The sequence below is a fragment of the Euleptes europaea genome, chromosome 6 (genome assembly GCF_029931775.1).
Source record: "Euleptes europaea isolate rEulEur1 chromosome 6, rEulEur1.hap1, whole genome shotgun sequence".
NCBI classification, from domain to species: domain Eukaryota; kingdom Metazoa; phylum Chordata; class Lepidosauria; order Squamata; family Sphaerodactylidae; genus Euleptes; species Euleptes europaea.
In genome coordinates this window covers 104,460,348-104,488,043 of record NC_079317.1, presented here as the reverse complement: position 1 = coordinate 104,488,043, position 27,696 = coordinate 104,460,348, and the positions used below count along the sequence as shown (strand labels likewise).

The 27,696-nt window shown below is 49.7% G+C and overlaps 1 protein-coding gene across 2 annotated transcripts; it reads right to left on the bottom strand.

Moving 5' to 3' along the window:
• Window positions 1–212: 212 nt before the first annotated feature.
• Window positions 213–21,992, bottom strand: ANKRD13D (ankyrin repeat domain 13D). Of its 2 annotated transcripts, none has more exons than XM_056852241.1 (15): window positions 21,827–21,992; window positions 18,523–18,658; window positions 17,795–17,919; window positions 17,088–17,133; window positions 15,815–15,958; window positions 15,519–15,708; window positions 15,041–15,125; window positions 14,808–14,889; window positions 13,123–13,184; window positions 12,820–12,950; window positions 12,453–12,610; window positions 12,019–12,177; window positions 11,031–11,194; window positions 10,546–10,625; window positions 213–767 (listed from the first exon to the last, which is right to left on the bottom strand). In XM_056852241.1, exons 1-15 carry the CDS (start codon window positions 21,914–21,916, stop codon window positions 485–487), a joined length of 1,935 nt encoding a protein of 644 aa, XP_056708219.1. In that variant the 5' UTR covers window positions 21,917–21,992; the 3' UTR covers window positions 213–484. The 2 variants fall into 2 exon arrangements, with proteins under 2 accessions (XP_056708219.1, XP_056708220.1); XM_056852242.1 differs by having other exon boundaries at window positions 15,041–15,107.
• Between the last annotated feature and the right edge of the window lie 5,704 nt (window positions 21,993–27,696).

Below are 27,696 nucleotides of genomic sequence, written 5' to 3'. Positions count from 1 at the left end.
CATCAAACTCCAGTCCTCCACCCACCTCTATCGCCACTCCTCCAACTAGGCCCGGTCTCCAACAGGCCCAAACCCTTGCAAGGACAGAGACAGCAGTGCATTTATATCAGTCTTGGAAAACTAGACACTGATACCAAGGTGACCTGACATGCCGATTTCCATGACCTCTTGCACTTCATTCACTCCTATCTGCTGCCCCACCCCCACTATATAAAACACTTTCTTCAGTAAAGGATGAGGATATAAAACAATTTTTAAAAATTCTTATAGGAAATAATACCAGGGTGGAACTGAGTAAGTCCCAAGAAATGCAGAAGGTGCTGTCTTCTCGCATCCAGGCCAACCCCAGTAGGGAAGGGGCAAAGTATGGAACTCACCCCCACCCCACCAGCAGTTAAAAAACACAATGAGAGCAAGGGCTTGGTAGGCTGGGTGGTGTGAGGCTTGAAGGAGGCGAGGGGCCCCTTGCTGGCAGGCTGGGATGCTACTTCTCTGTCAGTGAGAGCTGGAGGATGCGCTGCAGCTCCTCATCTTCTTCTTGGCGTTGGCGTTCCCGTTCTTCCTGCTCCCGTGAGGACAACTCCATGGCCAAACGCAGCTGCTCGTCAAAGCTGGGGTAGGGTGGCGGCAAGGCAGAGGAGCTGCCACCATTGGTGCTGAGAGCTGGGCTGCCCTCAGAAGAAGGAGGAGCACCATTGTTGCCGCCTCCTGTCTCCACCGTGCCCAGGCCTGGCCCAGACTGAAGGAACATGCTTTCCTGGATAGCCCTGAGGGGGGAGAGAGAAGGGAAGAAAAATAGGCCTTAGCCAGTGAGTGGCCAACTGATTATGTGGCCACATTCTACAGGTGTGTATCACTGTGCTTAAAAAAGCCTCTTATAGAACATTTCACAATGGATCTGGCTGTACTGAGTATCTGCAAGTCACATCCAGCATCTGGGAAGGCAGTGAGGCTGTGTGCAGTGTACTCATATTTTGTTTCCATTAGCCTACATTTACATGCATGTGCATCTGCTCCATAGTCAGAGATTTTGCTTCTAAAGTTGCTACCTCATTCTAAAAACACTTTTCTCGCCTTCTCTATTTTCTCAATTTTGTTTGCATCATCCCTCCCCCAACGCGCACAACTGGCAGAGAGCCGCTTATCTTCACTTAGATTGCTATTTCTTATTTCTACTTAAAATCTCTTCAAGAATTGCACAACTGCAAAAGCCCAGACGGGTGATTCTGTTCTGGTTCTAAGGCAGGCAGGAAATAGTAACAAACGTTCTCCACTTCCCATTCCTGCCTGGAATCACCCTCTGTCTCCAGTTTCAAGACTTTCAGAGCGAGGGATTCTCAGGAGGATAGAGCAACAGGAAGCTGTAAAGGAGAAGTTATACAAGAAGCAAAAGAGAGACTCACCACCATGGCATAGGCATGTGAACTAAAACTTTATATATTAGGAACTGCAACTCATAACAGAAACAAGAACACAACATGAGCATGGCTAAAAAAAAGCCCACAACCTAGACAAATAATGAACAGTGGTGACCGTAGCTGTAGGCCATTTACAGCGAGGAGGAGTCCTGCTCACTTCTGCTGACTGGCCCTGTAGTATGGGTCCAGAGGGTGCTCTGGTTTTTGCCCCAGGGTGGGGCAAGATGCCCTCTTTATCTCACAGTGGAAGGAACCTTCATGGTAAGTACCCATAGTCCTGTTCCCACTCTGAGACAAAGGGCATCTTGGAGACAGATGGGAAGTCCAAGAGCTATGTAATTGAAGGGTGGGAGTCATCCTAGTCAATGACGTGCTAGAGCACCCGACGGCCAAAGGCTGCATCCGCTGAGGAGTACTTATTTAGGCAGTAGTGGCGGATGAAGGTGGAGACCGACGACCACGTGGCTGCTTTACAGATCTCCTCGACCAATGCCTGGTTGACAAAGGCTGCCAATGTGGCCACACTGTGGATCGAGTGCGCTGTGATGCCGGGAGGGATTGGTCTGTCATTGAGCTTGTATACTTCCTCAATGCATCTACACAGCGTTCTACTGATGGTGGGCTTGGATAGCTTCCTGCCCTTGTTGGGAGCAGTCATGGTGACAAAGAGTGCATCGGTCTTGTGCAGTTGAGATAGATTTGCAATTCCCTTCTCAGGTCGAGGGTGTGCCAGTCCTTCTCCTTAGGATGTTGTGGATGAGGGGGCAAAGGAGGGAAGGTGTATCTTCTGTTGCCTATGAAAAACTGGACCACCTTGTCCTTGTGAAACACGCAGAGTTCTTTCCTTGATGACAGGGCACCCAAATCGGAGACTCTGCGAGCTGACGTAACCGCCATGAGGAATAGCACCTTCATGAGGAGAAATCTCAAGGGGGCCTCCCTTAGGGGCTCAAATGGTGGTTTGTTCAGTGCTATGAGGACCACACGAGGCCGCCAGGAAGGAAACCTGTGGAGCACCGGTGGAGAGACCAGGGACACCCCTCTTAGGAAGGTGAGGATGTGTGGGTGTCTTGTGGTGGCGTAGTCTCCCAGAGTGGGGCTGACGGTGGCGATAGCCGCCAGTTGCTTGCATAGAGTGGAGGGCTGCAGACCCTGCTGGGTTCCCTCCTGCAGGAAGGCTAGGATCACGACCATGGAAGGTTCAAGCGGGTCCACACCCTTGCGTCTGCACCAACGAATGAAGGCTTTCTATGTGGTGTTGTAGATTCTTTGAGTGTATGGGTGCCTGGCTGCCATCATGGTACTGATGACGTCCTGGCCGTAGCCGAGGTCTAAGAGCCGTTGCCTTTCAATACCCAGATGGTCAAGCGAAGCCAGCCTGGGTCCGGATGAAGGACAGGGCCTTGGTGAAGCATGTCCGTGGACATCGGTATCCTCCATGGGGGCTGTATGGATAGCTCCATGAGGGTAGAGTATCAGGGTCTGCGTGGCCAGTTGGGCGCCATGAAGAGGACCGTCGCATGGTCTTGTCGCAGCTTCCGCAGGGCTTTCAGTGACCACTTGCCCTCGTCAACCTTCTGCCTGCTGAGCCAGTTGGCTAGGACATTGATCTCGTCCCGGATGTGCTCCACCCTGAGGGACATGAGGTGTTTCTCTGCCCAGAGCAGAATCCGGACAGCCTCCTGGTGAAGCGAGGATGACTTGGAGCCTCCCTGCTTGTTCAGGTGAGCCTTTGCGGCAACATTGTCTGCCCGGATCAGGACGTGAGAGCCCTTGAGCTGTGACTGGAAGGTGGTGCACATGTTGTAGATGGCTCTTAGTTCCATTCGGTTCATATGTAGGGCCTTCTCTTCCTCTATCCACATACCTTGTGCCACCCATTGGCTGACTGTGGCACCGCAGCCCTCCAGACTGGCGTCGGTAAAGATCTGGATCATTTCCTGGTGCCAGTACTGGCGACCCCTCTGAAGGTTGGTGGGGTTGGCCCACCAGTGCAGGCTGTGCTTGGTGGAGTTCAGAAGGGTCAGGCGAGTGTTTCTCCTCTGCAGGATGTGCTGCTGATGGGGCTTGAGGAACCACTGGAGAGGGTGCGCATGCAGACGGGCCCAAAGGACTGAATCTATGCAGGCAACCATCTGGCCCTGAAGCTGGGCCAGGGACAAGAGACTGGCAGTCCTCGATTGGAGTGTGCGCTGGGCCATGGCAGAGATTTTGGGGGCTTTGTCCTCTGGCAGGTAGAGTGTGTTGCTCATGGTGTCTATGATTACTCCCAGATGCTGGAGTTGTTGCAATGGGGATTTGTGGCTTTTGTCCATGTTGACCATGTGTGCCTTGAGCACCTGCATCACTCTCACTGTGTGTTGCGCGGCCCTGTGTTCTGTGGGAGCAGAGATCAGGAGATCGTTTAGGTAGGGGTAGACGTGAATGCCTTCTCGTCTGAGCAGGGCTATCAAGGTGACAAGTACCTTGGAGAAGACTTGGGGAGTGGAGTGGAGACAAAATGGCAGCACCTTGAACTGGAAATGACGATCTGCGTACCTGAAATGAAGGTAGCTGCAATGGTTGGCGTGGATGGGTGTGTGGTGGTACGCCTCCTTCAGGTCTATGGAGGACATGAAGTTGCCTGGGCGAAGAGCCTCCAAAATGGAAGGTAGGGTCTCCATCTGGAAATGCTTGGCGCGAATGAACCTGTTGACATACAGTGCGCCACATGGAGTAGACACCTGAGGGCCGCTCTTGATGGCCTCTATCTGCTGTAGGTGTCATATGGCTGCTAAAGTCCTCAAGTGTTTGACATGGTTGGTTGACCTTGGAGATGAGATGAAGCGGTCGGGGGTGGGGGGAGTTGCTGGAACTTGATCTGATAACCCATCCGGATTATCTGTTGCACCCAGTGGTCCAGGTCGGCCTGTTCCCACTGGTGTCTGAAATGTTGAAGCCTTCCCCTCACTGGTGCTGACTTGGCATCACTGTCTCTTCTGCTTGGCGACATGGTCGGTCCTGTCATTTCTGTGGTTCTGAGGACCCCTGCTGAACCTCCCGCCTCCCCTGGCTGCTCCTCGCCTGGAGGACCATGATGAGCGGCAGGCGTCAGATCTTGGCCGTGGTAGGACCGAAAGGACAGGTAAGGAGGAAGATGAGTGGCCCTTGCTGTCTCTTTTGAGGCTTCGGGGTAGGACCTTCTTCTTGTCCCTCATGTCCACCAAGATCTGGTCCAGTCTGTCACCAAAGAGGCGGTCTCACTGGCAAGGGTAAGCCAGGAGCAGGGCTTTGGAGGAAAAGTCCGCTGGCCATGCTATTAACCACAATGCTCTCCTGGCCACTGTGTTGGCTGCCACTGCTCTAGCGCTGAGCGTCGAACTGTTTATGGTGGCATCCGCCAGGAAGGTGATGGCTTTCTGGACTCTATTAATGTCCTCTGTGGCATGTCTGTGCTTGGGGGGAATCAGGGTAGCCAGCTTCCTTGCCCAAACAATAGCTGCTCTGGCAATGAGAGACGCTGTTGTGGAGGCCTGTATGGCCGTGGTCAGGGCCTTGTGAACTTTCCCAGAGGCCAGGTCAGCCCGCCTGTCCAGGGGGTCTTTGAGGGAGCCCATGCTACCTTTGGACAGGAGTCCGGAGGATTGGAGCGCTGCCACTGGAGCGCCCACTAGCGGTAGTTTTAACATGTCCATGACATGGGTCACTAAATTATACATGCTTTTGGCACTCTTTGGGAACTGCCTGATCGAGGTAGGCTTTTCCCATTCTCTCTTGACCAGCTCTTCAAAAAACTTGGGAAAGGGGACCACTTTGCTAGACGTCTGAGACCTGGGGGAAAACTCCTTGGGCCCCTTGGGTTGGGGGATGAGCTTATTCTCCCCCCCTCCAAGGCCTCTGTAAGGTCCAGAGCCATGATTGCTTTGGTGAGAAGGTACTGATAGTCCCCCCCAAAAAAACAGGCTATTTTGTTGTTCTGTTGTGGGCTGTGGCTTGTCCTTATCCAAGGAAAACTCCCCTTCTTCCCTTTTTTCCTCCTCTGAGGCTAGGGAGGCATCTGGAGAGGTCTCTCTGTACCTAGGACTCTGCGGCCGCCAGGTCTTCCTCACTACCTTGGTGGGCCAAGGGGGTGGTATATCCCTGGGGCAGTGGGCGTGGCTCCCATCAGCGAGTCCCTCTGGTTCAGGGGAGGAACCTCGCTGCGAGGCTTGTGATCCCCCATGGGAGGGAGTGAGGCTGCCTGCCTGAAGGAAGGGGAACTCCTCTCTGAGCACCCACCTCATGAAAGCCAGAAGGTCCTCGCCCTTCTGCCCCCCCCCATCTCCAAGACTCTGGGCCCCTGTAGCTCATCGCTCTGCTGGTGTAGTTCCAGCTGGTGTGAGGAGGCTGCTGTGATCTGCAGCTCTTGCCTGGGGCCATCGTTGCTTACTCTGGCCAGGGGAGCCTCTCCAAGGGTCGCCTCCTCGTGGTGCAGCCTTCCTGGGGCCTGCGACTCTTGCTGGAGGTCCTCACTGCCCGCTTGGGCTGAACGGACCTGGATCAGGGCTGCAGCGTTTTGGCCAAGCTTTTTGGAGTCGGCCTTGCCGTCCTTCTTTTTCCTTTTGCCCCTGATGCCGCTCCTTCCTGGCTCCTCCGTGTCGGCCCGGATGGTCATCTCGCCGCTTCTGGGCTCTGGTGCTTCTGCAGGCGCCCAGCCAGCTGCCTTGATCTTCCCGGACTCGACTGCCTCCGCGGGAGCCCTGTCAGCTGTTCTGGTGCTTCCGGGCTGCCTCGCCTCTGCGCGGCCATCTTTTGGTGCCATGCTGTCGAGAGGAGTCCCGACATATGGTCCTCTGGTTGGAGGAAGCCGTTGACTCCTGGATTTAAAGGTGTGGCCATTTGCTTCCAGCTCCTTTGGAAGAAGCGGGGAAGCAGTTGAATCGAATGAGTCCGGTGAGTTGGGAACAGCTGGGTTGCTCTCAATGCCTGTGGAGAGATAAGGATCCCAACTCCATGTGGTAAGGGTTGCTGTGGAGCAACCTCAGTAGCTGCCTTACCCTAGCTAGGCAGGAAGGAAAACTGGAGACAGAGGGCTATTCCAGGCAGGAACAGGAAGTGGGGAAAGTTAGTTAATATTTCCTGCCTGCCTGCCTTAGAACCGGAACGAAATCACTCATCTGTCTTCAAGATGCCCTCCGTCTCAGAGTGGGAAAGGATGTTTTTGTCCTCTTATGTTCAGGCCATTCCAGTGTGAATTTGGGCTGAACTGGAAAGTGGGCCACATTCACTCAGGTACATGTGTCTCCTGGACCACACATGGTAACCTGAGACTAGCTGAAAAGCTTACATCACATCTATCCTTAAACAGTTGTGCTTGTTACTAGTTGCTTTCTGGCCTCAATTCAAAGTGTCTGTAAAGTCCTAAATGGCTTGGGCCCAAGCTATCTGAAGGAAGAACTCTTCCGACATTTTCCCATTTGTCCCAGAGAATAATCAGACAAGGTCCTGCTTATATGTTTTCAGGGAGCACATTTGCAGGTGACAAGGATTAAGGCCAGTTACTTCTTCCTATTGGTGTTTTGCCCCTGGAACTCTCTTCCCTTAAAAAGATGGCAAAGACTGATTATTGAAGGGAGATTTCAGAGAGAATTAAGACCAATTGTGGCTGCTGTTTGCACCTATGAGCTTGTGATTGCTACTTGTATATATTTTAATATTTCATTGTGCTTTATTGTTATTTTATCATGACTTTGAGAGTCATTTTGAGAGCCTTCTTTTTGTCTGTAAACAAATGCAATTCATATTAATAGAGTTTAGTACCGCTGTGATTTCTGAGACACAGACAGGGTTCTACCTTTCCCTTCAAAGGCTACCAACAGTGATGTGTTGGTTTTAACTGACAAAACTATGCAGAGGTGAAACCCCCTCCCCACTTCATCCCTTGCATGACCTCAATCTAAACTGGGGTCTTGTACCACTATTTGTATTTTTGAAAATGCTGATTTCCAAGCAGCCTGCCTACTTAAACTCTTAGACCCTATTGAACTAGTGAGGGCTTTAGTACTATTATAATAAGTATATAGCTTGCAGAGTTCAGCTTTTTTGTCAGGGTAATCGGAAGTAGGTTTACTACAGAAAACTGATTATAAACAAATACACTTTCCCTGGATAGCTAAATATTTTAAGGTGATTTAAGTCTGAACTCTAGTCTCAAATCCTTACACTCTTACACAAATACTAACCACAAGAAGTCTTTTATAGATATGCTCTAGTACCACTTATCCCTGGCATGCCATCCTCTCTCTTCCTTCTGCAGTAACTGAAAACTCAAGCTCTTTTAAAATATTTCTCCTGAGACAGAATTCAAAATGACACATTTCCACTTCTACAGTATTGTAATTTCTCCATTTAGAGGATTCTCAGTTACCTATAGGGCTGGATTAAACATTATTACTGTCAGTAATAGGGCTTTTTATGTTTGTGAAGTGTTTAGTCAGATAATGCTATGTTGGACAGATATGTCCCTGGTTTGAATGAAAGTCGTCTGGAATTTAGGGCCTAAATCAGTACTTTGCCACCTGACATTAAAAAGCCAGATTAAATGAATAAATTAAGGGGGCAGTTCTAAGGCCAGTCTGCAAACTGCTTAGGATAACAGCTAAACCCAATGTCAGTGTAGCTTGGAGATAACACTGGTAGGTATAGCATTCCACCAACACTCTGTGTGCGTGTGCATGCCGTCAAGTCACAGCCAATTTATGGCAACCCCATAGGGTTTTCAAGGCAAGAGATGTTCAGAGGTGGATTGCCATTGCCTGCCTCTGCATGGGCTGAGAGAGTTCTGAGGGAACTGTGACCGGCCCAAGGTCACCCATCAGGCTTCATGTGGAGGAGTGGGGAATGGAACCCAGTTCTCCAGATTAGAGTCCTGCTGCTTTTAACCACCACACCATGCTGGCTACCACCAACACTGCACAGGTGTAAACCCAATGCTGGCACAACTGACAGAAATGAGCAACACTGGGCGTATTGAGAGAGGAAGTGGAATTTAGTTGGTATCCCATCCCTGGCATAACGTTATGCAGGAGAAAACACTGGCATAAGTATAAATGCTCTCACTAAAAGAAATGGGAGTGGCAAGCTCCCCAACATGCATCCCATCCAAACGCACACAGACATGGCACTCTTGAGTCTGTAGCCAAACACAGCTCTCCTTACAATATAAACCCCAGCCATTACACCCATTTCTCAGATGACAGGATATGCATCATAGGGCTCCAACCACATGTTGGGCACACTTAGAACATGTACACACATGGGAGACTTTTGTAATGGGAACTCTAGGGACAGCCAAAGAGAAGAACAAACTTTGTTTCAGCATATTGCTAATGCTTCTTTGCTCAGAATCTTCAACACAAGCCTTTATTGGCATATAAAAAGGAAGAACATACATTTGGATAAAACAGTACAAATAAATAAAATTGGATAAAACCATCCCAAATCAGCCATTAAGGAAAGCTACACACCAATCACAATACCTGATTGCTAGCTGTAAGAACCTTGCCACTGATTCAATTATTTTTGGGTTTGCTCAGAATCCTTATAGGTAATCCATTTCAGGACAAACACCAACCTGGCCCGTCCACCTCTCTAAATGGAGCTGCAAGGACAGTACACCTCACACAGGTGAGCAAGGGAAAGAGATCCCTTACTTGAACCTTTGACTACTACAAATGCCCCCCTCCCTCAGTCAATATTGGGGAGGGGCTGTGGCTCAGTGGTAGAGCATCTGCTTGGCATGCAGAAGGTCCCAGGTTCAATCCCCGGCATCTCCAGTTAAAGGGACTAGGCAGTTGGGTGATGTAAAAGATCTCTGCCTGAGACCCTGGAGAGCTGCTGCCAGTCTGAGTAGACAATACTGACTTTGATGGACCAAGGGTCTGATTCAGTATAAGGCAGCTTCATGTGTTCAATATGTACCTGCTGTGCACTGCCTAACATTCTTTCCTGCCTCAACAGTTACCAACACTGTCTCTCACACAGAGGGCACACAGTAAGTACGTACAATGCAGAACCCACACACACGCACTCCACTTGGAGAGATGCTGGCAGAACATTACTCCAATGTCAGCAAAACCTCACACATGAGGAGGAAACACAAATCACAACATTTCGCTCCAACCACTGCTAATGTTGACCAAATGCTCATGATCTCTTTTGCCTTGCAGGATTACATCCCTATACAGTACTTCCAACTGACATTGCAGAGACAATTCCAATGCAACTCTCTACTAGGAACATGTGAATATTGGCCTAGTGACTAAAATATCTCCCCCAACTGTGGGATTCATCCCCAAGCAGAAGGGGACCGAGCTGCGGGAACTTAAAGAGGGTGTAGCCACTCTCTCAAATCTGTAGCTCAAAGCATATGCAGTGTTCTGGAGCCCTCTTGCTGTTCCTTGCTGCTGGTGAGCATCACTCATTACTGTGCAGTGGAATCACTGCATGAAAGATGCTAAATGACTGGTATCTGGGGCAGCTAACCAGCACCAACAGCTTCAGCAACTGGGGATGATGGTGCAAAACCTCTGCTTGTCAAAAGGGAACATGTTGTAGGCTGGGATTCAAATGCCCAGAGCACTGAGGAGTGTGGTAGTTACAAGGCTCCTATCAGGCACACCAAAGTTCTCCCTCCAGTGCAAAGTGTTTCCTATGTTCCTGTGTTGCATTCTATGGTTGGGGTGTGTGTGTGTGTAGGTGTGCCGGCATCACTGTGTGCTGCCTGCCTGCTTCCATGTATGGCTGATATGGGGGCAGGGAGGCACCATCTGCATGCCACTCTCTGACTGGTGGATGTCAATGGTATTACTAAGAACTCTGGTGCAGTTGCCATTTCTTTTCTCTGTTGAAAGAGCATAGGATACTGACTAGCTACGCAGGCATGAATGATGCACTAACATCTGGAGTTTAGGATTGAGTTGTCTGTCATCTTAAGCATATCAGATTTATATTTAGGTTTTGCTAAGCTGCTATATGATTCACCCTTCAGTTCTCACACTGTAACTTTTTTGGCTATGTTTGCATACAGCCTTGAATGTGACCATGGAAAATAAGCTTGCTGCTCATGGACTCTGCAATGATACCTCCTTGTTGCCACAGAGACACTCACCGTTCCAGCTGCAGTTCCTCGTCATAGGATGGGGGATTGGATCCTGGTCGTGTGTTGGTCAGAGCTTCCCATATAGTGACCTGATGTAATGTGCATGAAAGAACATACTAAAAAATCAACCATATTACTTATCCCCTAGCTAAGCCATGGACTCAGTGGCTGGTCTTGAGCTAGTTGTAGACTCAGTTTTAAAAATGGAAATATTGAATCGCCTGTGTTCACAGGTATGTGAGATTAAGATTTGTTAAGGCATTTTGTGCCACCTGTAAACAAAAACCAATAATAAACCTGGCAGCTGGCTTGCTATACAGCCTGATTCAACCCTCTGCTTGGCACCCTCATAGCCATAGTTAGGCCACTCTGCACGTGCAGCCTTTGGAAGACCATGTGCCTTGATCCCAGGAACCAAAGAGGCTACTCACGTCTGTCTGCTAAAGGTGAATGGATTTGCACCCTTCCCCACGTAGGCCAGTTGCTGCTCTCACCTGGTCTGTCTCTGTGCCAGCATCCAGAAGGCTCTGCTGAATGGCAAACTGAAGGAGGTCATCATCTTCGTCCCTCATGGGCTCTGTACGGCCTGCGCCCAACATTGTGTAGCCTTGGGGCACCTCAAATACTGATGGGTCTACCTCACAGGGAAAAGGGTACACTGGGGCCAAGGATACAGACATAATGGTTAGCATGGTAGTCAGGGATGAGGGAGCCCCCATTTCCACAATTCCCCACGTCACCAAAGACCGGTTGGTTCACTTGTGCCTTGTTTTCCCATCTACAAGAGAGGCTCTTAAAAATGTTTGAGATACCAAGTCTCCTTAAGGTTAGAAGCTAATGGTTTAAGTCTTCCTAGGGAGGTCTAAGTTGAAACAAAAATGACAGTAGGCTGGCAGAGCTTATTCTCCTGATTAAGCATTTAGCTAATTTATTATTATTTAAGATTATTCCACTGTCTTCCCATACCATCGAGCTACTTGACTGGGCAAGCAGACAGATATTCACCTTATTGTGACTAGGACAGGTCCTTTCTCTGACTCTAAAGCCATCCTCCAAGGCCACCAATTACCCAAAAATCTGTGCTGGAGGAGAGACAGTCAAAGGAGGGTTCATGCTTAGACAAGAAGAACATAGAATCAATATTGATCACCATCCTGAATCGATATGGCTGGTGGGTTGGGGGTGTGGGAGGAGGAAAGGAGAATGTGTCTTCCTCAGCAACGGTTCTCTTCGTGGAACAGGGGCTCACATAATTACTGGGTACCCGTACCTATTACACTTTTATGCCTCTTCCTACTGTTTCCTTACTGCTGGCTTTGCAAAGTACCCTAGCTGCCACTGCATATAACCCCTAAGATAGCTACCTAAATTTCCTGGCCACAAAAGCTGTATCCTCTTGCTAACCCTCATGCCTCTGCAAAGATTCAGATCAGTGAAGGCTTTGGAAGCACTGGATGTATCTCAGAAAGCCCCCAGTCTTACCTTTGGTGTTATCGGCTGCTTCTGCCCCAGCACTTAACTCCTCGGTGCTCTCTGGACTGGGTGTAGGAGTACAGATCCGTACTGAACTCAGGGGTTCATCACAGCCACACAGATTACTGAAAGTGATCCGAGCATTCAGCACGTGAAAGAGGGGGATCTCTGAGAATTAGGTGGAAAATATGCAAAAGGAAGCAGGGCGGGGAGTGAGGAGATGAATGCTGACAAAGCTCTATTCTCAAGTCCCCTTGTGTCCCCACCTGATCTTCTCAGGGTATCTTCTTTTCCCCATACCTACTCCTCCACCTCCATTCCCCACTTAATTCTTGATCCTCCAGATCTGCCTCAAGTCAGCGTGTTTTCAAGCTCCTTCTTACAACAGCTGGACCCCTTTCCTCCCGTCCCACCCACTGCCACCCATGCCTTGCATCTCTCACCGATTTTGACAGGGAAGCCAGGAGGTAACTTGAGGGTAATGAAGTCACGCAGCTTGGCAAAGTGGGCATTGCTGATAGCCATCAGATCAATGATGGGTGTTACCTGCTCCACCAGGGAGAGGGGATGGTCTTCACACAGCCATAGGGTGGCCTTGAACCTAGCAAATATGAAGTGTGTTTTAAACGCCACAGAAACCTTAGCACAGGGAGATATGCCTCCAGTTTGCAGGGCCCTGCTTTCATTTCCCCTTTTCTATCCATTTAATTTCTCTGTAGACCCTTTTCCAAAGGTCATGTGCAAACATCTTAACTCCCAGTTCTTCCACCTCATCCCTACTGCACATCTTCCCAACGCTGCACACCTCACCTCTGCACTTTGCTGGACATCTCAACAGGGCGACCAATATTGCGAGACTCCAAGTTGAAGTTGGGATCAAAGTATTCCTCAGGGGTAATAGCCGTTGGGTTGGTGGGGGTAGCTGACTGTAGCACAGGGGCCTGCAATAGTGGGAATCAGGGACCACCTATATGAACCCACAGTCTTTAATCCATGATCCAGCTTGTTCCCTACCCCACACCACCTTGCCATCCCCCCTCCCTTGCTCATTTGTGAGGTTGGGCCAATGTCCCCTCTCCCCATGTATAGATAAGATCTGGCCCTATCACTCACCCCATTCTGGGCAGCATGCTGCTGGGCAATTCCCAGGAAGGACTGGAAGGGAGTCTTGGAACCTGTAGGGGAGGAGAGGAAGTCCAAGACAGTGAGTCCAGTTTGCCTTTCCAAGGAAGTCTTTTCTCTACCTCCTTATTAATGCCCATGAGCTAAGTGATTACTTATGTTTTGGGGAAAGCTTTATACTACAGTTTCCAGATTCAACAAGGTACAATGCTTCTCTGCCTTTTATAACCACTGGACCTCGCCCATCCCCTCTTGGGCTTTCTGGGCAAACAACCACAATGCAGGAAGGGGTGGGAGGCCACTTCCATGATCTGCTTTGACTTATTATAGATTGCTTTTGTTAGCAGACTTGATGGTTTCTGTTAGTGGGGCTAAGTACCTGTTAGTACCACATACCTTTAGTGGCACTAGTTGCTGTATGGGTAAGATATTAGTAAGGTAGGTTCACCCTATTGTGCGATACATGGTAAGACTGAGGCATGATTGCTTCAGGGCCAAACTTGACATGATGCAGGATACCCACAGATTGCTTGGTTTGGTTTTCTTTTCTGTTTTCTCCAAGATAGCTGTGCTCAACTACCAAGGCCTCAGCTACATGTTACATATAACATGTAATCGGGGGCGGGGACGGGCTCCCTACCTGAAATGGCCCCAGGGGTGCATTATTTGTCCCACAGGGGGAGCTGAATATTAACCGAATGCTTGCATGTATAGCACCCCCAGCAAGTAATTCTGCTAGGACTGTTTCAGGTCAGGAAAACACTGTGGGAAGATGAAGCCTCTCTTTCCCCCACACTGCAGTCTCAATCTGAATTCAGCCCCTGTGGGGCTTTAGAATTGACTTCCCAGGGAAAATACGCACCTGCTCTATGGCTGTGGTGATCATGTATGAAATGTAATGTGTAGTTTGGTCCTAGTTTGATAGGGGTGCAGTGCTGGGCGAGGGGTAAACCTTTCCCCTCCTGTGCAATCTCCCCAATCTAAATTGTTTCACTGGAAGGGACAATTTAGATCAGGGAAATGGGAAAGGGTTAATCCTTCCCAATGCAGCTTTCCCAATCAAATTAGCAATGCAACACAGCTGCTTTGTAGTAGGAAAAAAAACAAACTCAGGGGAGGTCTGATCATGGAAGGCCTGAGTCACATCTTGTTTGCTCCTTAGTGCTTGGTTTCAAAAGGCTAAGAAGGGTGTTGCTGTTTTTAAATACACACCACGGATTCAACTAAAAAAAAGGATATTTCAAGCCTCCAAGTCTTCTCTTTCTGTCTCAGGACTGATGCTGGATGCACTGGACAGGCTCTTAGTAGCTAACATAGCTGTTCTCCACCCTCCACGCTCCTACACCCCTCTCCCCACTTGGCCTTTTCCCAAAATTCTTTACAAACATCTACTTCCGGCACCATTTACTCTCTAGCTTGAAGTAGCTTAGCCTGCAGCAAATGGTGGCTGCAAGGCACCTTGAGAAACAGGAGGGAGTCCTAATTCCATGCCATGGCTAATGAGGACAAATCACATGAGGCCAGAGGGCAGCAACTGCCAGGAAACATAACATACAAGGGAGTGGAACTCTCCAGCGGAGTTGGGGTGGGGGAAAGTAAGTTGCAGAATGTGTGTGGGGTGGCATTGGTTGAATCAGCAAAGAATCAAAACTGGAGGAGGTTCAGGTCTGTTTTACCCTTGTTGCGTGTTTTGTCCTGGTCTGACAGGTGCTCAGTACGGGTTTTGGTGACAAGCTCCACATTGCTGGCACTGTAAACCTGGAGAAGCACAAAGGCCACTGATAACACACGATCCCATAAAACACAAGACTTACAGGAAGCTGTGATAAACCCTGCCCCATGGAGGTGTGCTATCCATGCTGGGTAACTATGCACACCAGTAACGGGTAAGAATGGAGAAGAGTTATACCTTAGCTTCGTAGCCACTGATGGTCTCCATTTTCTCTGAGCGCCAGCCCCAGATGCCAGATTTGTTCCTGCAGAGAAGGGAGGCCCTAAGTCAGGCACGACAGAATCCCCAGTTCAGATATGATGCTTCCTTCCATAGCTTAAAGACACAGACTTCTTCTTCAAATGCTGCTTTTGCATGCAAGCACACACACTGAGAATCCTAACCAGCCTTATTCCTTCTTCAACCTGTCCTTAAAAGATCTAGAGAGTGTAGGTGTGGCATCTGCGGATACAGGGGCAGGCTGTTGGGGTCTTGACCCATCTTCCCAAAGTGGTCTTCTGGCAAAACTACTTGCTAACCTAGGCAAATTAGATGGGCTTCCCCCCCACCCTCGGTTTGGCTCATTCGTAGGCCTCATCATGCTCTCCAGTACCAGCAAGTGTTCCCACTGGGGCTATACACATTCCCAGAGCCTTTCCCCCCTAACCCAACTCACCGTTCAAAGGCAATGTTCTTGGTGTCAAGGTGGGTGGAGACGATGGGTGAAGTGAGCCGGCTGGCAACGTGCTCCTCTGAAGGCTGCATGGCAGCCAGCATCAGCTCAGGCTCATGCAAGGCTAGTGACAATGTTTCAGTGTACACAACTTGCTTGTCATGATCCACCTCCATCACCACAGCATTCTCATCTGGTAAACAGGAGGGAGGGAAAGCAACACAGAAAGATCAGTATCGCAGCTCCAAAATCCCACTAAGGACCACACTGATTTCCTCCAAAAAAGGATTTTTTCTGACCTTCGCCTTTAAAGATGTAGCTGCGCCGGCCCCGCTGCCAAGTCATGTGCTCGAAACCCAGCAAGGTCGTGTCGACCCGTAGGTTTTCGCCACGCTTCCACACCCGGTATACATCACTTGGGCACATCTTAGAGACCAGGGGCACTGGAGATGGGCAGGGAGATAGACAGTGAAAAGCAAGGTAGAAGTTTTCCCCAAACCTTTCCTGAGTTGCCACATTTGCATTTCCCCCATCATTGACCAAGGAGGCACTCTAGCCTCACAACAACTGCGTGTGGTAGCGATGTGCCTGAAGAAAGGCAATGGGTTTCATGGCTGAAGGGTACTCCTTCCCCATTTGTCTAAGAGTCTGTCCAGCTAACAGCTTTAATCCCCGGAGTACTGCAATGATTTAATGTGTCTCACACAACTGGACAGACCAGGGACAGGCAATCTCCAGTACATATGCTGAAATGCAGCACCCCAAACCAATTTGCTCAACAACAGCCAGCCAGTTCTTTGCCAGAGAAGCACAGGCAAGTTCCTAAGGCACTGGAAACACTGCTAGCCCCTTGGCTCACTCCCAATGTGTCTGGACAGGTACAACAATCCTCTCCCCCCAGCCTATTGTTTGCAGGCATACCAGTAACTTCACAGGTGGTCAATTTTTTCCCCCAATGCCTGGGCCAAAACAATTGTTTCTCCCTAGGACAGAGTCTGTTTCATGATAAAGCCATTACATTCACTGCAGAGAATGAAGAAGGCATCCAGTACCACCCAAATGATCCCATGCTATGCCAGTGGTGTGCAACCAGCAGTCAGCAGGCAAAATTTAGTCTATAGGTGAGTGCTACTTGGCCTACAACTCACCTTTCTGACAGTACACCATCCCTTCTGAAACCAGCTAATTTTGGCCAGGATTAAACTTCCTTTTGGCTACTATCCTTGCATTAGAAAGAAAGGTTAAATCATCAGAAACCCCTAGGCATACTGCCCATGTATTGTCTGAAACTGCACTCGAGGAAAGACAGTGCCCTGGTTTGGGACTCCACCAGCTGCGAATCTACCAGGGATGGGAACTGAATCAAGGAAAAGGCTCATTGGCCCTGAGCTCTGCCCTTTGTATTTTGTTGAAATTTCTGATCACTACACTCAGTACCATACTTCCCTGAGCTCCTAAGGCTCCTATCTGTTTAGAACTTCTTCCTGGACAGTCAATGCTGGTCACCTGCTCTAACTTTTGTGAACTTTTCCCCTTCACTTCCAAAATGTGGAATTTCAAGCACTGACTTACCCCAGCTAGTAAATTCCCATTTCATTTCCACATAGAAATCAGGAGCCTGGTAAGACAGAAAACCAGAGGAAGGGACAGATCAACACAGACAACAAAAAGGGCAGGAACAGCAAACCCCCTCCTCTCTACATATAGTTTGTTTGTACAATCACAGGACATAGCCCTAACACTATTAGTCATATTCTTCCAATGGGAGTTCAGTGGTAAATTAGATTGTTACTGCTAGAAAGCCCAAGAAGGAGTCAAACATCCCCTAGGAACCAGAGTTAAAAGGGCAGCAATGACATCCTGGGATTCAGAGTAATGACTTCTGTCATCTTGAAACTGTATTTTTCAAATGCATCTTCCAAGCCCCTAACTATGGGAGAGATAACGATTTTTTTCCAAATGTGAAATATGCATTGGAGAACCACAGACAGTGACACTGCAATGGTTCTATATATTTGTAGAGAAGTGAGAGATTTACTGCTGAAGAGAAGAATCTTGAGTGTTAATTTTTTTAAAAAAATTGCACCTGCAACCACAGCTTCAGGACAGAGAGAGGGAGATTCCAATAATATATTAAGTTGGACACCTTTGGCGAGGCTTCTCCTTCTCAACCTCTACTGAGGTTTCTAACAGGAGTCCAGGAGGGACACCCCGTGGTGGATAGACACTGATAGAAAATGCTCAGAGATCAAAGTTAGCTAGAAGATGTCAGCACATACTCTACGTAGTTTGTTGAGAAGTTCTGGGATGCCAGCTAAGCGTTGTGTGGCACGCTGGTAATCACGATACTGGAGCACCAGCTGTACCATCTCTGGGTCTCCTGTGCTCACGGCCTCCTGCAGGACTAAAGCACATGGGAAAAGATACAGAGAAATGATCAGAATTCATTTCCTGGGACCACTCCCTATCCCCACCATCTCCTCCTTTAAGTCCATACCAGTGTCTCTTCTATCCTCACTCAAAACTGGTAGGAGCAGAGACAGTCTACTGATTTGCCAAAAGGGCATGTGTGATTGCCAAGGGCACAGGAATCCTGCTAACTGTTGCTCAATTCCTGGAGAAACATCTGCTACACAAAAAAAGCACACAAAGCAGGTCTCTGGAAGTCTAAGCCAGAAAAAGCAGGTATCCAAAACAAAACTGTAGAAAAGAAAGGGAACATAACTGTTCTATCTCCAAAGCAGACAGGACACGTGAGAAACATGTGTACTGGATTCTAGGTCTTCAGTAATGTTGCTTATTTCCCACAACCACATCCCAGATGTCACAAATATTTCTCAACAGCTGCCTTTCCTTGCCCCACTTTCACAATCACTGCTTCCACATTCCTGCTCTCCTTTCTGTCTAGGATATAAAGAGCTGTCTTATTTAAATGGAGAAGCCAGAGATTGAAGCCAGGGACCTCTTTGTGCGTCGCCTGTGCTCTACCACCACAGAGCTTCCATACCCGTCCAGCCATGGGCATTCTCCCGGCCCACATTGACACTGTGCCGTAGAAGCACTCGTGCAGACTCCAGGTTCCCCAGGGACACGGCCAGCTCCAGGGGCGTCCGGCCACGTGGGTCCAACATCTCGACATCATGCTGCAAAGAATGACACACAGGATTAAATGTCTGGCTGGCACTTCCCTCTAGGGAGAGGCAGGGCTGGGGTTTTCTTTGGGCTACTATGTTCAGCCCTGGAACCTGTTCTTTGTGCCAGATGTCCACCCTATGAATTGGGATACAAATGTCACTGTTATTTCTTGCTAAAGGTGATCATTCACCCAGCACTGTTCCCAGATACTGCAGTTCCTATTTTTATATAGGGTTCTAGAACAGATCCTGGGGAAGACAATGGCAAACCACCCCGTAAACATAGTCTGCTTAGTAAAAGTCATAATATGACGTCACCCCCATGGGACAGTATTGACCCGGTGCTTGCACAGGGGACTACCTTTACCAAGAACAGATTCCACATATCTGACATACTGATCTCACAGTGAATTGTAATATAATATATTCTGCAGCTTCTTGAAGGTGAAGCCCACTGATGGTTGGATCTAGAATCCATTAACAACTCACTTATTCTTGGGCCTTGAATTTTAGTTAGCTTCCAGACAAAAGGACTTCACCTACTATGGCAATATTTTCTTCTGAGATCGTTTACTATAAATGACCATCCTCACCAACATCCTTTCCCCCTGCATTATAGTAGGGATGAAGGCAGGATTGGCCTTGGTGTGCTGCAAAATTATACAATTTATTTTTAATTGAAGACATTGCATACTTAAGTGCAGTACTGACTGAGCACACATCTCCTAAACTAAAACACTTAAGAAACAAAATCAGTGAAAAATATTTCTGACATGTGGATAATGACAATGGCTCATGTTCCATGAGCTAAAGGAAGTGAAGCTGTCATAAACATTATTTATGATTTGTGGCATGGCTTCCAGACAGGCAAGAATCTCCATAGGCCTTTGTATAAACTAAGCTTTGTATAAACTGGCCTCTTTAAGACAAGTACCCTGGTACCATAACTTGGCATACTGTACCCCTATTTCTTCTTGGAACACTACCAGGCCTTTTTTAATGTCTTCCATGAATGCTCTGGAATCAGACTCAAAGTAGCTAAGCACCCTGGGATGTCTGGGGGGGGGGGGGAGAGGCAGGCAGGTGCTTCCCTCATGGAACCTGCTGAGCTACTGCCATCTAGTCTTCTCTCAGCTTCACCTACCCAAAGCTCATCCTAGCTGTGCAAGCCAGTTCCACGACCAAGTCCCAAGCCCCTCCTATGAGTTATGGTAGCTACATTGAACCTAGGTGCTGAGAGGAAGCACACCTTTGAATACCAGATGGCAGGAACAAAAGAACAACACCAGGGGAATGCTGTTACCTTAGCTTGTGAGCATTCCATCGGTGCTTGGCATTGTTGGAAACACAATGCTGGATGCAACGAAGAGACTTGTCCAAGACCAGAGTACAAGGCAGAGGTGGGGGCTGAGCCCAGACGCCAAACTACACATTTGACTCCACATGTACTGCTGTAACACCCATTTCACAGAAAACGAACTAGTGAAGCTGAACAAATTACCTCAAACTACCTCCACTTTGTACTTAGTGGGCAAACACCAAAAACCCAAATCATTTTCTCTTTTCCAAAGAACCACTTCTGACCCAATATTTGCTGTCATGCCTTATGCCATAGCATACTACACTCTAAATTGTTACCTTCCTGTCCCTTCCACCCCATCTCCAGATCTTTCCAGTTTATAGAGACAAAAGGAAAACAGATTCAGGGAGCTTGGAAAAGAAATGCTGCATACCAAACACATACTTAGCATATGGAACTCACTGCTGCAAGGTATAATGATGATGGCAACCAGGTTGTGTGACTTTTTAAGAGATTTAGACACATTCTTGGAGGGTGGATCTATCAACAGTTACCAGCCCAGTAGGCTACATGCAACCTTCATGGTTGTCACAGATCCCCACTTAAATTCCTGTCCCCCTGAGAGCCACCCCTACTTAATTGCTCCACAGAAAAGGGCGGAAAACCCCTCTAAAGCCACCTGCTCTATCTCCCCCAGTCTTCTTTAACCCACTCCGCCAGCCCCATTTTCTCACTGAGTTCAGAATCAGTTGCCAAAGTAGAGGTCAGTATTCTCTCATTCATAGCTCCGTTCTATCACCTCCACTTCCAGAAAGGAGCACAAAGGCACAACATTTAAAACTGGGAATAACTGTCCAATCAGCTGGGCTCCAGTACTTATCCATCTCCACCATGCCACAACACAGGTGCCCACGTAGCGCTCAATGCTATTCTGTACAGGTGGGCCCGGAGGGAATTCTGAGACCCTTTTTTGTGTTCCCATGTTAGTGCCAGCCAAGAGTCTAAAAAATCTATTTTAAAAAATCATGTCTGATGTGTGCATATCTGCACTGGTCTTAACATTTGTTTTGCCCTTTTCTAAAATGGTGGAAGTCAATGCACTCTGTACTCTGAATAAGCCACCAATGGAGAGAGGGAAAGCTAGGCCTCAATATCAGAGGATCTTACGGTTATTACCACTATTCGTGTTCCCCGAAAACCATCTGGGGCGGGAATCTTTGGCGCGGCTTGTCTTCACGTGCCCAATCTTGGTACGGATGCTATATAGGATAAAAACTGAAGATGTGCTGGGCTATGTGACTCCAAGCAGATGGACTCAAAAGGAGAAGGGCTTCTGCTTTGAAGCCCTTCTGCTGCCAAGCCTGACAAAGAATGGGGTTGGGAATTCCCGGCCTGAAAGGCTCACCTGTCTGTGCCAATGTTCTCAGCTTGGGCTGAGAAAAGACTAGGAGCTACCAGAGAAAGAAGGGAGACGTGGGATCAGTTGCATGATGAAGCTAGGGGGAAAGAACGGCGGGGACATGCCAGTTGGGGTCACAGGAGGTTCCCCCTCCAGGTCTCACAGCAATGCATGTGTGGGTGGAGGGGGGGTGTTCCAGTAGGATGCAGGGTCAGAAGCCGTCACGTTAGGATCTGCGCCAATATCTGCCCCTTTGCTGCTTTCCCATTCTGAAGGCCTGCAGGGGGGGGGGGGGAAGCGAAGGCTTTGGGGATCATCGGAGAAGAACCCCACCCCCTCTCTCCCCCTTGCACATCTGGAACTCCAGCCGTGCAGGGCTGCGGGGTGGGCCGGAGTGAGGAGCAGGGGAAGGGGGTGATGCTGGGGGCGGTTTGCGGATCCCCCCCCCACCGCCCCCGCGACGACCCCCCCCGGGTACCTGTCCCTTGCGCAGCTCGCTGTCCAGCGCCTGGTGCCGGTTGTGCCAGACGAGCAGGTGCAGCGGGAAGGCGTCTGCGATGCGGGCCATCCCGTCACCATGTCCCCACGCCCGGCCGGGGCTCCGCTTCGGTCCCCTCTCTGTCCGAGGCCTTCTCGGGCGGCGGCGGCGGCCCTCGGCTCGGCCCCACTGCGGCGGCGGCGGGAGGAGAGGCGGGCAGGGAGCGAGGGCCGGGCGGGCGGGCGGCGGGGCGCGCGGCCTGGCCGGGGGTTCGTTGCGGCTCCCGAGGCCCTCAGAGCCGGAGGAGGGGGCGGGGCCTGCGGAGCGCAGGGAGGAGACAGCGGCCGGGGGAGGGGGGGAGGGGGGGACGGAGGGGGCGGGAAGCCCCCCCCCCGGCCTGACTGCCCCCTTCGGCTCACCCGAGAGGCCGGCGGGGGCGGGGGCCCGGGGAGGCAACACCCCCTCGCGTCGCCGCCAGCGGCGGGAGGGAGCGGAGGAGCAGGCAGGCCCTTCGCAGCCCGCTTTGTGAGCTGTCGGTAAAGGCCGGGGGCTGCGCGCGGCCTCCTTTTGGGCCCGCGCTCTCCTGAGGCGGTTGAGGCGGTTGAGGCGGTTGGGGGTTGGCGGTTGGGGGGAGGGGGGAGGGGCCTGGCCGGGCCTTTAGAACGCACGACGCTGCCTGCTACTGCCTCAGACCCCCTCGGTCCATCCGCCGGGGGCCGAACGCGGGACCTCCTGCCTGCCGAGCGGCTGCCCGGCCCCTCAGCCGCGGCGCCTCCCCTTCCTACGGAGGCTGTTTTTAGGACAGCGCCTTCGAAAACTCCTGGCCGGTCCACCGGAGGGTTGTGGCTCCTGGCCTAGCGGCCAGAACGGGCGCTGGGGGATTTCATGGGACCCTGCCCTTAGGCCCCCCCCCCCCAAAGCTGCTTGGGTTGTCAGGGTTCCGCTCAGATACGTGAAGAAAGGCGTGCTGGTGAGCATGTGCAGAGTAATATTGTTTCCCCGCCGAGTCGTCACCTGCTGATCGCTTTGAGTCCCGGCAGTTCTCACCCTAGAAATTAAAACCTGTGATTATGATTCCCGTTTGGGATCATCCCCCCACCTTTTTATTGGTATTTTGTGTTTGTGTCTTTTTTTTTTTATTGTTTCTTTTTATACAAATTTCAAATATATAGTTCTTATTCTACATACATTGACTGTAACATGTACTTTTCACATTTCCTTCCTTCCTTCCGTCCCTCCCATCCCCCTCCCTAACCCCACTCCTTCTATTTTTTTGTCTCTTAACCCCAGCCACGGGCACAAAGTCTGGATCTTGCACCGAATGTCTTTTCTTCCTTCCACTGATATCCACTCTAAATAGGTCTTCCATCTACTCGTGATTTCCCTGCTCTTGTCTTCCCATGAAGTCTTCTGCCGCAACTTCTCAACGATATCCGAGAAGACTTCGTGGGTTTGTGTCTTTCAAGCCAAAATTAACGGGGGAGGGAGCTTCTCTTAAATTTTCCAGTAATTGACCGCTTTCAGGCCATTGCTTTGTCCTTTGGCCTGTTCGCTGCCATTCCCTAGCGGTTCTGGGCCGTCCCGTGCCTGTCTGTTTAGTCTTTGCCGGGCCAACAGGGAGGGCTATTATGAGGCAAAGGCTGGTGCATTTCTGATTTGGTGGGATAGGAAAGCTGGCACCCGGCTAACCTGTACAAAACTCGTTTTCTCTAGAGAGAAGCGTCTATTAAACAAGGCCGTGAGGAGGCCCAGAAAAATGTAGCACCGAAAGTGAAGAGGAGGGAAGGGAGGACAAGGACGAAGACTGCCGATCTTAATAGACGGGCTGGTCAGACCAGTTGTTACCTTGGTAAGTTGTGAAATATGCTCTTGGGCTAACGAAATTTCCCTCTTCTTCCCCATCTTATATCCTAAAACATATTGTTAGGAAGGCTATTTTTCTCCATTTTTGACAGGGAATGACTTCTGTCTAGAACTGCACAACGGGCAGAAATTCCACTGTGAAAATTTCCTGTCATTCTTTCAGATGGAATCGGCTAAATTTCTGCCCCAAATTGCCGTCAAAGGGAGTGATGGTGGTCATAACCCTCTTCTCTCCCGTACTGGGAGCAATCCTATGCAGATCTACTCAGAAGTAAGCCCCATGCTATTCAACAGGGCTTACTCCTAGAAAAGTGTCTAGGATTGCAACCAACATATCTACCAAGTCACCAGGTCAAGTTTGAGTTCTACTCGTGCCCAGTTTGTCTAATTTATCAATATGCACTGCTTTATATATAAAAAAACCAAATATGGTGGCTCCTTAAAGGCTGTGCCGTAAGATTTTGTGGTCTAGAGCAAAGCTTCTTAAACTGTGGGTCGCGACTCCATATGGGGGTCGCATAACAATGTGCGGGGGTCACAATTCTTTTAAATAAATGTTAAAATTATATGTATACCCTTCATTCAGGGATATTCCCAGAGGATTTAAAGGAGGCAGTAGTAAGACTGCTCTTAAAGAAACCATCCTTAGACCCAAAAGATCTTGCCAACTACCGCCCGGTATCGAATCTTCCATACCTGGGTAAGGTAGTTGAGAGAGCGGTCACCGAGCAGCTACAACAGTTTCTGGATGACGCATCGTCCCTGGATCCCTTCCAGTCCGGCTTCTGACCTGGCCATGGGATGGAGATGGCTCTGGTGGCCCTGACAGACGATCTCCGTCGTCAGCTGGATTGAGGTGGGTCAGGGCTGCTGATTTTGCTAGATCTGTCAGCAGCCTTCGACATGGTTGATCATAAGCTCTTAGACCACCGCCTCGCCGACGTGGGGTTTCGGGGCACAGCCCTTCAATGGCTGCACTCCTTTCTCCAAGGTTGGTGACAGAGAGTGGCACTGGGGGAGGTGATGTTGCAGTGGCACCCCTTGGTGCGTGGGGTGCCGCAAGGAGCGATTCTCTCCCCTATGTTATTTAACATCTACATGCGCCCTCTTGCCCAGCTGGTTTGGAGTTTCAGGCTGGGGTGTCATCAGTACGCTGATGACACCCAGCTTTATCTGCTTATGGACGGCCATCCGGACTCTGCCCCGTACACACTGGCCGGGTGTTTGGATGCTGTGACTGGTTGGTTGAGAAAAAGTTGGCTGAAGCTGAATCCAATGAAGTCCTGTGGCTAGGTTGGGGCGGCTTGGGTGTGGGATGCCAGCTCCCGGCTCTTGAAGGTGTGCCATTAACACCTGCACCTACCGTCAAGAGACTGGGTGTGATTCTGGATGCCTCCTTGTCTTTGGAGGCCCAGGTCACAGCCGTGGTCAAGGCGGCTTTCTTCCATCTACGCCGGGCCCAGCAGCTGGTGCCCTATCTCTCCTGCCCTGACCTAGCCACGGTGATCCATGCGATGGTCACCTCTAGGCTAGAGTACTGTAACTCGCCGTACATAGGGCTGCCCTCGAGACTGATCCGGCGGCTCCAGCTGGTACAGAATTCGGCGGAAACTCCTTACAGGGGTCCCACCCTAAGAACATATAAAGCCAGTGGTCTGCCAACTGCACTGGCTCCAGCTGGAATATCGGATCAGGTTCAAGGTGCTGGGTTTGACCTTTAAAGCCTTACACGGCCTAGGACCCTCGTACCTTCAGGACCGCTTCTCCTGGTATACCCCCGAAGATCTTTACGGTCATCTGATAACTTACTGGTGGTCCCTGGCCCTAAGAGTGTGCGGCTGTCCTCCACGAGAGTCAGGACCCTGCGGGACCTTAAAGAGTTCCGCAGGGCCTGCAAGACAGAGCTTTTCCTCCAGGCCTACAATTGAGGACAGCTGCGGGTATCATCCTCTGCTGGCCTCCCTATCCCCCCCTTGTTCTGTGTTGCTCTAATTGGGGGGTGGGGGCAACCTACTGCCTATTCCAGGCACTATGAGCCAGATTAAGCACTGTCTGGAGTTTTTAATGGTTTTTAATTGGGTTTTATTCTTTAATTTTAGAATTATTACTTTCACTGTTAATATTATATGTGTGATGTTCCCCACCCTGAGCCTGGTCTTGGCTGGGGAGGGCGGGTTATAAATTGAATAAATAAATAAATAATACCAAAGAATTGTTTTAAAATACATTTCTTTATGATTTATTATCAGTGAATGTTTGATTTGTATACCTATATACCCGGGGTCGCGTAAAAATTTCTCGGGCAAAAAGGGGTTGTGAGTGGAAAAAGTTTAAGCCCTGGTCTAGAGCCCATGTTGTCAAAAGTGTTATCAGTTTGCAGATGTAAACAAAAATGTATACGGCAAAAATGTAAACAGTGAGGCCCAAAGGCCATGAAATGAAAGTGGTAGAAGTTAAATCTGGTAGGAGCCCGAATACACGAGATAAGAAAAGCAGCAACTATTCACAACTGCAGTGGCTGCTGGTGATATTATCTTTCCGGCTCTGCTGTACTATGCTAATTTAATACCTGTAGCAGGAATTAAATGTATAGTGCTGACTAAATCTAAACTGAATAGGTTTAAATTTGCTGAGAAATTCTAGTGCAGCATTTTTATGCTGGAGCTCTCGGAAATGTTTTGGATTGTGACTTTGAAATCAGCAGTACTTTCCTAGGAGACTGAAATGTTCTCCCCGTTTCTGAATGGTGCAATTTAAAACACACACACACATTATCTGTTTATTCTTTTGCATAGATATGGGGCAGTTTGTCCCATGTAGACAGCATAAGGACTTTGTACGAATCTGGTGGCTATATCAGAAGATGAGTAGACAGATGAATTCCTACTTGGATTAAGATGCTGTTAATAGTGTTGTCTGAAAAGATAGGGGGACACAGGGAGCATTTGTATTTGGTCAAGGTCACTCCACTATGGAAGCGGTAAGGATGGAGGCATGTGGGAACTGTGCCTGCCTGCCTGCCTGATCCTCGTGGCACTCTCCCCACCCTCCCCTTTGCAGTCCATCACCTTGATTCCGTAGCTCCGAGGTAACAACTGCATGCTCCCCTGTACTTGGCAATGCCTGTTTCCCCTTCACAGCTGAAGTGCAGCTCAGCTGAGGCAAAAAGCCCTGTAAAGGGCTGGGAAGGGGACCACATGGAACCTATCTGTGTTCCTCTTCTCGCATTGCCTGCTTGAAGCCACTTGTTTTCCCTTCAAGTCAGAGTGGTGTTTTGTGTCCCCCAACCCCCAGTTCAAAGGGGAAGAGTACAGGAGCACCATGAGTCATGGTCAAAATGAGCATGACATCATGTGGCGGTTCTCCCCCAAAGGATTATCCTGCTGGCCATGGGCAGAATCCCCATGTGAAAATGGCCCAGGGCCAAGTCTCTGAGTTTGTGGTTCTATAAGCAGGGGTGGGGAAAGTCAGGCCCGGAGGCGTTTAAGGCCTGCAAAATCATTTGGTCTGGCCCTTCGTGGGTCCTGGCAGATCTCTAGCTCAGAAGGATCTAAGACTGGTGATCCGCCCCCTCCTGCGGACAGGAATAGCCTCTATTCAAGGCAGAGGTGAGTTTGTTTTGCCAGAAAATGAACCTTTCCCCACCCTTGCAGAAGAGTGGTTAGCTAGGGAGCTGCTAGGACCGCTCAAGAAACTGTTAACCCTTTCCCACCTGGGCCATGGAGAAATGTATTCCCTCTGTTCTACAAGAGGGCTGGGAACGGAAGTGGCGACAATAAAGGGGTTAAATGGGGCAGGGCCAGAATGCGTGCGCAGGGGGGGGGGGAGTGCTTAGCCAGTGTATCCTCATTTCATCCCTGCAGGTGGGGGTAGCAGGAGCCAGCTGTAGAATCCGGCCCCAACCATGTGGAACAGGAGCAACTCCTGTGGGTGGCTGGATGGCTACGCCTGGCTGGTGCAACAGACCATCCTGTGCCACCAGGTGGGTGAGTGCGCCACAGGTTCGA

Bases quoted from the DNA above. Each gene is read 5' to 3' on its own strand.
- ANKRD13D (XM_056852241.1), bottom strand. From the start codon at position 21,916: ATGGCCCGCATCGCAGACGCCTTCCCGCTGCACCTGCTCGTCTGGCAC. The intron at 15,126-15,518 runs GTGAGTTGGGTT...TGCCTGACTTAG, and splicing joins AAGAACATTGCCTTTGAACG to GGCCTCCCTTCTCTGCAGGA. The intron at 14,890-15,040 runs GTATAACTCTTC...GTGCTTCTCCAG, and splicing joins TCAGTGGCTACGAAGCTAAG to GTTTACAGTGCCAGCAATGT.